Here is an 11,575-nt window from a genome sequence, read left to right on the forward strand (position 1 = left end):
TTTTTGTACTGTGTCCCTGGCTCTTTTTTTTTTTTTTTTTTTTTGTTGTTGTAAATAGGTAAGGAGCTGGCATTTCGTTGAGTACAGGAATGTTAGGTTGTTGTAGTACTCTGTAAAATTGCTTACATACTTTGTTTTCCTGTTTCTCCTCAGGGAAAGTACTTCTTCCATTTATGTCTGATGCTTGAGAAGGTGGTTTCTTGGCTTCTTTTTCTTTTTTTTTTTTTTTTTTTTTTGAGACATTCTTTTCCAGGCTGGAGTGCAGTGGCATAATCATGGTTTACTGCAGCCTCAACCTCCTCTGCTCAAGCGATCCTCCTACCTCAGCCTTCTGACTAGCTGGAACTACAGGCACACATTACCATGTGTGGCTAATTTTTAAAAAATTTTCTGTAGAGATGGGGTCTTTCTGCATTGCCCAGGCTGGTCTCAAACTCCTGACTTCAAGCAGTCCTCCTGCCTTGGCCTCCCAAAGTGCTGGGATTACAGGTGTCAGCCACCGTGCTCAGCCTTTCTCATGCTTTTGGTAGAAGATATGGTTCCAGTCCAGATGATGGGTAGGGACCTGGCTATACAGAGCAGAGTTAGACAATGCCAGAGATGTGTAAATAGCAATTGCTAAATCCACTGGCATCTTTTTCATATGGTTCCTGGGACTGGTAACTGTATAATTTATTGTTCAAACTGAGACACATAGGAGAGTGAAAAGTGCTGAAAGTAATAATTCCACCGGTATTATTAATGCAGTAATATTATAATGCAGTAGGCATTAACCAGAACATACAGTCATTCCTTCTTGAGTCTATGGACATTTAGGGTGAGGATCAGAGGCAGTATAAGAATTTGCCTGCCTGGTTGACTCAACATTCGCATCCTATTCCCACCTGCTTTTTGTCTAATAGGACATGTTTTGAGGACAGATACTAGATAAGGAGCAGTGGGATGAATAGAAAGTCTTTTCTATAACCGAAATTACTCTTGAGTGGTATAGTCTGGATGTATTTAATCTTATCCTATTAGTAAATGTTAAATACACGTTTCACAGACCTGTTGTATTTTAAATTTTTTTTTTTTTCAGTTGTAGGAATTTGAAAAGTATGACATGTTACTGTCATTTTATACAGATACGGAGTTGTTCCTAGAAAATGTTATTCCCAAAAAAGTTTTCACTGTTTTAATGTAAACTTTTCTTTTCCTGTCATATTGGCATATATGTAGAAAGTGTTAGTTTTATATCAAAATATGGAAACCTCATCCAAATAGAAATTATACAAGTTTCTTTGGACTCTGTTGTAAGTTTTTTTGTTTTTTGTTTTTTGTTTTCTTTTTCATATTGGACTGAAATCTGCCACCCTGTAACTTCCAACTATTGGTTCTAGTTCTGTTCTCTGGAGCAGCATGGAGTAAGTGTCTTCTATTAGAAGGCATCTATCACCTTTTCTAGACTGAATTTCTCCAGGTGTCCTCCCCTTTTTATATGAAGTTAAAACCCATTTTTCTGACCTTCACATTGATTCCCTTTGGAATCTTCTAATCTAATATAAACATCCTAGTTTATCAGTGTTTTCCATAATACAGTTAAAATATAGCCCCAAATTTTAATTCTATACTGTATTTCTATGGCAGTGTGCACACCAGTGCAGAATACCTTGCACTGTAGCCCATTAATCAGAGACTGAGTTACTTAGTGTAGCTTCAACTTTTTTTTTTCTTTTTCTTAGCTATTCTCAGTTGTCGGCTCATACTAAAATGTGGTCAGCTAAAACCTACCAGCTAAATAACTGTTGGGGCTGTACTTTTTCTAGTAGGTGTTTCTGCCTTAGTAATATAGCTTTATCAAGTGGAATTGAGTGTATTATTCAGAAAACCTAGAACAAGAAATACACTTTTATATGTTAACATCTGTAGGCCTTTGGTTTTAGTGATACAGTCTTTCAATTTAAAAGTTAAAATAAACATATTGCTCTAAGAATTTTAGCTAGAAATTCATTTGATTGTTGTTTTGGAAAATGTTTTTGTCTTTGAGGTTTAAATGGTTTTAATTGCAAAGCATCTGACTTATGTCTTTTACAAAGCATGCTATTATATTTTTAGAAGTAACTTTGTATAATGAAATGCTCCCTGTAAGCTGGAACATGTATCTAAAATAATAGATACTCCATTGTAGGTTTTGTACCCTAGAACAGGACTTCTCAACCCTCAACACTATTGACATACTTTAAATAACTCTTTGTTATGCACGGCTGTCCTGTGCATTGTAGGATGTGTAACAGTATCCCTGGCCTCTATCCACTAGATGCCAGTAGCTCACATACCACCACCTCCTCTGCAGTTTGATCATCCAAAATATATGCAGATATGGCCATATGTCCCCTGGGGGAAAAATTCCCCCAATTGAATACCACTGTCCTAAAGCAACAGAAGTGTTTTTTTAATCAGCTAGTCAGTAGTTTCCACCTTAAATTTCTTTCTGTAATTGGGCTAGAATAGAATATTTTTCTTCTGATTTCTTTGTAGAGATTTGTAAAACTACAACATAATAAAGAACTTTACATGTAACGAACACTGAAGTTCCTAATTTGGTCAGTTTTTTCTTTTCTTCCGATTACTGCTTTTATTCTAGTTTTAATTCCTGTTAATGTGTTACAATCTATGATCTGAAACGTGTGACTACATAATGTTACTGAAATTAAAGAATGAAAATTACAGAACAGTAATAAATATGATATTGAATAGGAAGTTTATTGAGTTCAAATGCTTGACCTTTTGTGGTCCAAGATTAAATTACTTAAAATGTGCTTTTTATTTCAGTTGATAAATAGCTTTTAATTGAAGTTGATTAACTCCTGGATATTAAAATTGTATTATATTTATTCTTGTACTCCACAATGTAGCCAGCAGCCAGCTTCGGGTGTAGCCTATTCTCATCCAACTACAGTTGCTAGCTACACTGTCCATCAGGCTCCAGTAGCTGCTCACACAGTTACTGCCGCCTATGCACCAGCAGCCGCCACAGTTGCAGTTGCCAGGCCTGCTCCAGTAGCTGTTGCAGCTGCTGCAACAGCTGCTGCTTATGGAGGCTACCCCACTGCACACACAGCAACTGACTATGGTTATACTCAGAGACAACAAGAAGCACCACCACCACCACCCCCAGCTACTACACAAAACTACCAGGTAAGAAAACTACTGGTTTTGGTAGCCTTATCGTGCAGGTTTCTTTGTCCTCAGTGTATAATGTAATGCCCTAGCCATTGCTTCTCAAACTTGGGGCTTCCAAAATACGCATGTACTGATAGAGAAAAGTAAACGAGTATTCCTTGGTAGTTTGGGGACATACCAACCATTAAGATTCCTTGCTGACCGGGCGCGGTGGCTCACACCTGTAATCCCAGTACTTCGGGAGACTGAGGCGGGCGGATCATCTGAGGTCAAGAGTTCAAGACCAGCGTGTCCAACATGGCAAAACCCCGTCTCTACTAAAAATACAAAAATTAGCCAGGTGCAGTGGTGCGCACCTGTAGTCCCAGCTACTCGGGAGACCGTGGCACGAGAATCACTTGAATCCAGGAGGCAGAGATGCAGTGAGCCAAGATCATGCCATTGTATTCCAGCCTGGGTGACAGAGCGAGACCCTGTCTCAAGAAAAAAAAAAATATATTCCTGGCAATGAGCTTTGTATTAATAATCTTTCTTCCCACCCCCTCGTCTATTTGACTCTATTATTTTTAGCTGTCTGTTAAAAACTTTTACATTAATTGCTAATTAAATATTTCATTGTTTACCCCAAGTTTGTTTGTTTGTTACTGTTTTAACTGAAGACATAGAAAAGACTTCCCTTGTTTATATTAGGGCATTATTCATCTGGAACACAGGTATGTCTCTTATTTTGAGAATATTTGGAGAACAGGACAAACATTACATGTTTTCTTCTTGAAACTTAACAAAGGTGGAAATTCTGTCCCCTTTACATTTATCCTGTAAATGTAAACATCCTGTAAAGATGTTCTTTTTTAATACACATTATAACAAAAATTGATCATGCTCTTATTCATCCAGTTGCCTCTTATTCAGTCTTACAGGAATTCTACATTCTCTTTATTATGTTTGAAAACTACTAGATTACTACTTGCTTTAATCTGTTTTTTTGCTTGTTTGCTTTCGGGATCTGTTTTTTAAACTTTGATCTTTCTGAACTTTCCCTGGTTTTGCTGTATTCTTTCTAAAGCATAGGAATTTATGCAGTAAAAAATTGAAATGTGAATCAACAATATTAGTATTTGCTATTAATGAAATGAAATTCCTTTTGAGGTGTGATTGTTTATGCCCAGAGACAGAATATAATAAATTTTTTTTTTTTTTTTTTTTTTATTTTGAGGCGGAGTCTCGCTCTGCCGGCCCGGGACATGGAGTGCAGTGGCCAGATCTTCAGCTCACTTGCAAGCTCCGCCTCCCGGTTTACGCCTTCCTCCTTGCCTCCGCCTCCCAGTAGCTGGGACTACAGGCGCCCGCACTCGGCACCGGCTAGGTTTTTGATATTTTTTATAGAGACGGTGGTTTTCACCGTGTTAGCCAGGTGGATTGTCTCGATCTCCTGCCTCGTGATCGCCCGGTCTTGGCCTCCCAACAGTGGCTGGGATTACAGGCTTGAGCCACCGCGCCTGGCCTATTTTGTTGTTTTTAATAGTGTCTGTGAAACCCAATGTTTTCTGGGCCCTGCCTGCTTCTTCAGCCATTTCACCTACATACCTTTCTACCCCTCTTTACTTCATGAACTGCCAGAATTCACTCAGCTCACCTTGATCTTTCTTGAAAAAGAAATACTGAAAAGAAACCTGGAGCAATTACAAAGCTTAGTAACGCAAGTGTTCTTTTGTAATATCGTGGGATCCATCTTTAAGGCAAAACTGCCATACATTTTTTAATAAAATTATTTTTTTCTTAAGTATTATTTTGAAATGTTTTGGTGATTGTTCTGATTGTAAAAGTTCAACGTGCTGCTTGAAATGCTTTTGATATTATTATTATTTTTTCTTCTTTTTTTTTGAGACAGAATCTTGCTCTGTCGCCTAGGCTGGAGTGCAGTGGCGTGATCTCAGCTCACTGCAAGCTCCATCTCCCGGGTTCCTACCATTCTCCTACCTCAGCCTCCCAAGCAGCTGGGACTACAGGCACCCGCCACCACGCCCTGCTAATTTTTTGTATTTTTAGTAGAGACGGTTTCACCGTGTTAGCCTGGATGGTCTTGATCTGCTGACCTCGTGATCCGACTGCTTCGGCCTCCCAAAGTGCTGGGATTACAGGCATGACCCACCGCGCCCGGCCTTGATATTATTTTAATGAAGTACAAACTGAATCTTCTGTGTATTTAATTTGATTATTTTATGTTTAGGTCTGTCATGAGACTATGTATTTAGTGTTTTGTTTTCCTTTATTGCACTTTTATACAGTAAGTATATTTTTCCTTCCTCTTGTCTCATAGCAAGATTTTCTTTCATTCCTTTTCTTTAGGATTCATACTCATATGTAAGGTCCACAGCTCCTGCTGTAGCTTATGATAGTAAGCAATACTACCAACAACCAACAGCAACTGCTGCTGCTGTAGCTGCCGCTGCCCAACCTCAGCCTTCTGTTGCTGAAACTTACTATCAGACAGGTGGGTTTTCTTAACCTACATAGTTTCTTTGTAAACTATTGAAGTATATGACTTACTCTATTTTTTAATGAAGATAAGCTTTTGAGTACATCTAAATTCGTATCACATCATCTTAGGAGCCAGGTTCTAGACATGTCCTACTGAATGCCTTAGAGTCACAATTCATAATCATGCCTTTCTCTCCTGGAAATGTACTCCATTTCTGGACTTTCAGCCCACAATTCCATTCCTGCTGAAATAAGGTGTACAAAAGAAGCTGTGATGATAACTTTTGAACACATTTTTATCTTTGCCAGAAATGCCCAGAATATATGATATTGCCAACAAACAGCCTTTGTAACCAGTGGAGACTCTTTAATGGGCCCATATTTTTAATTAATCTTCCTCTGATCTCTAATGACAGTTGGTTCTGTTATCAGCCACCAATCATGTTAAATACAGTATCTAGAATGGTTCAAATCTAGGAAACGTTTTGTTTGCAAAGAAACCTGTGTATTTATAGACTTTAAAAGATGGATTTTTTTCAGAGAGAGAGATTTGATAATTTTAAAACAAAGCTTTTAAAAGTGGGCAATTCCTTTAATTTTTTTTTCAAGGCTGTGAGGCTGTGGGTGGAGCCTTGGATTGGAAGAGAGTAGAATTGGCTTCCAGTACTGGCTTTACTGCTAATGTGGGCAGGTGATTTTTTTTACCTCTCATATCTCTGTTATCTTATCTGTAAATGAGGTAGTTGACCCAAATTTCAGTAGGACCCCTTCTAGTTCTAATATTTTATGAGTCCCTTAAAAGTGGTTTTAACATGTTTTGAATTATAGTGACTATCTGACTATTCCTGAGGTCTCTTTTTTCTTTTGAGGTGGAGTTTTACTCTTGTCGCCCAGGCTGGAGTGCAATGGTGCGATCTTGGCTCGCCACAACCTTGGCCTCCTGGGCTCAAGCAGTTCTCCTGCCTCAGCCTCCCGAGTAGCTGGGATTACAGGCCTGAGCCACCATGCCCGGCCTTGTGGTCTCTTCTCTATCGATTTCTGTGTATAATGATCTGTAGTAAACTTCCTGTTGAATTACCAAGCTTAGGTTGTGCTTGAGTGCTGAATTATCTAAGAGAAGATCTTGATTTAGTCTAACTCTGGTATTGACTGTGACTTTTGTAAGTTATTTAGCTCTTGGATATTAGTGTCATCTCTATAATAAGTATTATCTTTTTGTGTTACGTGGATCAAATTTCATAAGCAGGTAAGTTCTGCTTGAGATAAAAGTTCTACTTGGGAGGCTGAGGTGGGAGGATCGCTTGAGTCCAGGAGTTTGAGGTTGCAGTGAGCCATGATCACACCATCATAGTTCAGCCTGGGCAACAGAGTGGGACCTTGTCTCAAAAAAAAAAAAAGTTCTAAGGTACCTTTACTTAACTGAACATAAAATGAGCTTGGCCCATTGATTTTGGGCCTTTTCAGAGATAACATTTATAAAATGTCATTTAGTGATCATTTACAAGTGATTATTTATTTAGTGATAAGCCTTCTAAGACTCTTTCAAAATACACATTGTTTTGAGTATGTCAGGCAGCAAAGAAGTTCAACAGATATCAGTGGCAGCCATTTAGGAATAGCTGCATTCAAGTTACTGACATTTGAAAAATTATGTAGTTCCTTGTTAGATTGTAGTTCACTATGGAAAAATCAGTTAAAATGCAGTGAATGGTATATGAACAAATTTCATATGATTAAACATTGAAGTTTTTACTGTGAATTGAAATATTACGTCGTAACTCATTCTATCCTGTTTCCAGTATTAAACCTAACTGAAGTCGACTGTCTAGCGCGCGCGCACACACACACGCGCGCACACACACACACCCCCACCCCCTTTTTCAGAAAACCTTGTTTACTGGTAACACTGCTGTTTCAGTTAGTTGTACATTTTGCCAAAATAATCATTTTGGAAATACATAGAAAGCATTTGGCAGAAGATAGTATATTCATTTAATATTCTGTTTGTATTGGTAATAAGAGTTTTATACCTTTTGCTAAGGAGAAATTGCTGGCCTAAAATTTATAGTTAATGATGTTTGTACCTATTCTTTCCAGCTTTTAAGGATACTAGTACAGTAACTATAGTGACTTACTCTTCTAATTTTCTGATGTCTCTTTCCCACTTCAGCCCCTAAAGCAGGTTATAGCCAAGGTGCAACTCAGTATACTCAAGCCCAGCAAACTCGACAAGTGACAGCCATAAAACCAGCCACACCAAGTCCAGCTACCACTACTTTCTCTATCTATCCTGTATCCTCCACCGTACAGCCAGTAGCAGCTGCGGCTACTGTGGTGCCATCCTATACTCAGAGTGCTACTTACAGTACCACAGCAGTTACTTATTCTGGTAAGACTGATAAACTGTGTTTAAATGAGTAAACAAATTAGGAAGAGACCTAGTAGAAACTCTCTTGATTGTCTATGAAATTACCTTATTCCCAATAATAGAAATTAAATTAATTGATAAATGTAGGTACATAATATGACTGTACTGTAAATTGTATGCTTTTTTGGGGGGTGATGGTAAGAGAAGATCTTAAAATAATATAAAATGTTCTTGGGGAGTTTAAAGCTCATTATGAGTATGAGTCTTGGGCTTAGCATTGCAATTAAAGGAAGAGTAACACCCAGTTTTCTACAGGATTGTTTCCTGCTTTTCCAAATGAAATTGAAAACTCAAGGTTAATACCCAGAGAATACCACAGACAAATTAGTTCTGTTTATAATAAGAGCTATTCCCTTTATTATCAGAAATAATTCATCATGGAAATGTTGGGTAGCCCTTTCTAATCATCCGTAAGATGGTGGTTATGTAACACACCTCTCTTGGAAGAACAGAGTAGCTTTATTTTTCTTCAATAATTATATATTTCTCCCAGAGAGGTACAGTGGCTAAAACCTTATTGTGTCCACTGCTGTTGCCAATTTCTAGCTGAGGAAGTTTGCATTATCACAGTGATTAAGATCACACATTGCCTTTTTTGTAGATACTCAGCTTTTGTATTCCTCCCAGAAGATATGCTGTGAATAACACTTTTTTATTTCTCAGAGATTTTTTATCTCTTACTCTAGGGTGCTAGGGATACAATGATGAATTAGGCATGCATGGAGTGTTTGGGAACTGCAGTTCATTGTAGCTGGAATACAGGAGATACATGGGGTAAATGTCAGTAGATGAGGCTAGAAGTGTCACTGTGTAAAGCCATGTGTGCTCTGTTATGGTGTGTGTCTTTATCTTGTGGGCAAAAAGGGAGCTGCAGAGGCTATATTAAGAAATGGAGCGGTATGAGCAGGTTTGTAAGTTAACCGGACAACCACCTGAAAATGAATTGAATGGGGAGACAATATCGTCTGAGAACTCTGGCTGGAGTGGTGAATGATGAGGACCTGCTCATCATTCACCAGTATGAATGATGGTAGAAAGACATTTTATAATCTGTTAAAGGCATAGTACAGGAGATTCCTTATTTAGGAGAGAAATCTTTTGTTAAGATCTCAAGAAAATACTGAATTTATTATTCCTAGATCTGTCATTTCACATTTCTCAGCCAGGCACGGTGGCTCACGCCTGTAATCCCAGCACTTTGGGAGGCTGGGACGGGTGGATCACAAGGTCAGGAGATTGAGACCATCCTGGCTAACACAGTGAAACCCCGACTCTACTAAAAAAAAAATAGAAAAAATTAGCCGGACGTGGTGGCGAGCGCCTGTAATCCCAGCTACTCGGGAGGCTGAGGCAGGAGAATGGCGTGAACCCAGGAGGCAGAGCTTATAGTGAGCCAAGGCTCTGCCACTGCACTCCAGCCTAGGCAGCAGAGCAAGACTCTGTCTCAAAAAAAAAAAAGATTTCTCAGATACGACTTGTCTGTCTCTCCCTTTTTGGTTGACTAGTTATAATTGTAACTAGGATTATATTACTACAATGAAATCTGATTGGACACTTTTTTTTTTAAATGTCCTCATTATCTTCAACAAAATAGGAAGTTCTATAGTAGCCTTTCCTATTCATTGTTTCTCTCTTACATGTGCTTCCTTTCCTTTCTCTTTTTTCTCTCTAGTTGCTTATACAGTATGAAGATAATTTTATTTACATAAGTAGTATATTATTATTTAAAAATTAGAAACTATTTTTTTAGAAAGAGAAAAAATGTTAAACCACTAGATTTCTACTTCTAGACACTAATTGTCATTAACGTTTTAGTGCATGTCTCTGTCTACTTCCATGGAATATACATGTATAAATACGGTTTATAAAAATGCATTTGTCTTATATGTGCTATTCTGTAAACTGCTTTATTGTTACTGTGATTGCCTTTCATGTCACTAAGTATAGATATATACCTTTGATTAATGTTTTTCCCCAACTTTTTATATCAGGTTTTATTTTATTTTTTAATTTTATTTTATTATTATTTTTTTGAGGTAGAGTCTCACTCTGTCGCCTAGGCTGGAGTGCAGTGGCGCGAGCTCGGCTCACTGCAACCTCTGCCTTTCGGATTTAAGTGATTCTCCTGCCTCAGCCTCCCAAGTAGCTGGGACTATAGGCGTGCGCCACCATGCCTGGCTAATTTTTGTATTTTTACTAGAGACAGGGTTTCACCATGTTGGCCAGGCTGGTCTGGAACTCCTAACCTCAAGTGATCCACCCTTCTTGGCCTCACAGAGTGCTGGGATTACAGTACAGTCATGAGCCACCATGCCCGCCCCAGAAAATTTTAATTCTGCAGGGGAGTGGGAAAAAAAAGTTCCAAGAACTACTTTTTGTGCCATTCACCTAGGTTCACCAATTAATAATTTTTCAAATTTCCTTCATCTCTTCTTTCTCTTAAAGGCTATTTTCAAATGGCTCAGCAATATGTTTTATAAGCAATATGCTTTATAAGTTGTAGATGACATGGTACTTTGCCCTGAACTCTTCAGAAGGTATTTCTCAAGAATAAGGACATTCTTTTTATGTAGCCACAATGGCAACATTATGAAAAGGAATTGAACGTGGATACTATACTGTCTAATACATAAATTTATCCAGTTGTCCAAAAATGTATTTTATGGCTGGACTTTGTATGTATTTGATGTATGTATATTTGCGCTTGTGCTTTGTTTTGAAATTTAGAATCCAGTCAAGGATCATGGATTGTATTTGGTTGCCATTCTTTGTTAGTTTGCTTTAATGTAGAACAGTTGATTATTTTTATCTTGTCTCTCATGGTAGTGACATTTTTGAAGTGTTCAGGCCAGTTGTCTTGTAGAATATCCCATATCTGGATTTATCTGATGATTTATGTTTAGATTCAGGTAACATTTTAGACAAGAAAATTACTTGACCAGCCTTCCATTTCATCACATCAGAAGCATGTAATAAGTAATGTTTGTTTATTCCTTATTGATGCTGGCTTCACTGGTTAAAGCTGTGCCTATCAGATCTCTCCGTTACAAAGATACCGTTTTCCTTTGTAATGAACAAGTAATCTGTGGGCCTGTTGCTCAGCTGTCTTTCACCCTGTGGTGGTAGATCCTTTGAAAACTGAATGAGTTTCTACAGTGGTAGTTGCAAAACCCTTTCACATTGATTCTTAGGCATTCTTCTCTGGAGTCCCCTCCTTCCACTTCTTTTTTTGTTGTTGCTGTGAACTTGCTCATTTTTATTCAGTGTACAGTCGTCCCTTATATCCATGGGAGATTGGTTCCAGAGCCCCGATTAATACCAAAATTTGTGGATCCTCAAGTCCCATATATAAAATGACATAATATTTACCTCTAACATACAGCCTCTTAAATATGTTAAATTATCTCTAGATTACTTGCAATACCTAATACCATGTAAGTGCTATGTAAATGGTTGTTAAGCTGTAGTGAGTTTTTGTATTATATTAATTTTATATTCCTCCCA

General features: G+C 38.0%; 1 protein-coding gene across 2 annotated transcripts in view; it reads left to right on the top strand.

Annotated features, from left to right (window-relative positions):
- Positions 1 to 11,575, top strand: part of ZFR (zinc finger RNA binding protein) — a 96,989-nt gene that overhangs the window by 22,389 nt on the left and 63,025 nt on the right. For both annotated transcript variants that reach the window (XR_001888659.1, XM_017889463.1), the window contains exons 3-5: positions 2,895 to 3,177; positions 5,512 to 5,656; positions 7,814 to 8,032. Coding sequence is in view for 1 of the 2 variants with exons in the window: in XM_017889463.1 (XP_017744952.1) it covers positions 2,895 to 3,177; positions 5,512 to 5,656; positions 7,814 to 8,032 (647 nt within the window). In the remaining variant the exon portion in view is untranslated. The remainder of the gene's footprint in view (positions 1 to 2,894; positions 3,178 to 5,511; positions 5,657 to 7,813; positions 8,033 to 11,575) is intronic.

Source organism: Rhinopithecus bieti, unplaced genomic scaffold, assembly GCF_001698545.2.
Source record: "Rhinopithecus bieti isolate Rb0 unplaced genomic scaffold, ASM169854v2 scaffold_17882, whole genome shotgun sequence".
NCBI lineage: Eukaryota > Metazoa > Chordata > Mammalia > Primates > Cercopithecidae > Rhinopithecus > Rhinopithecus bieti.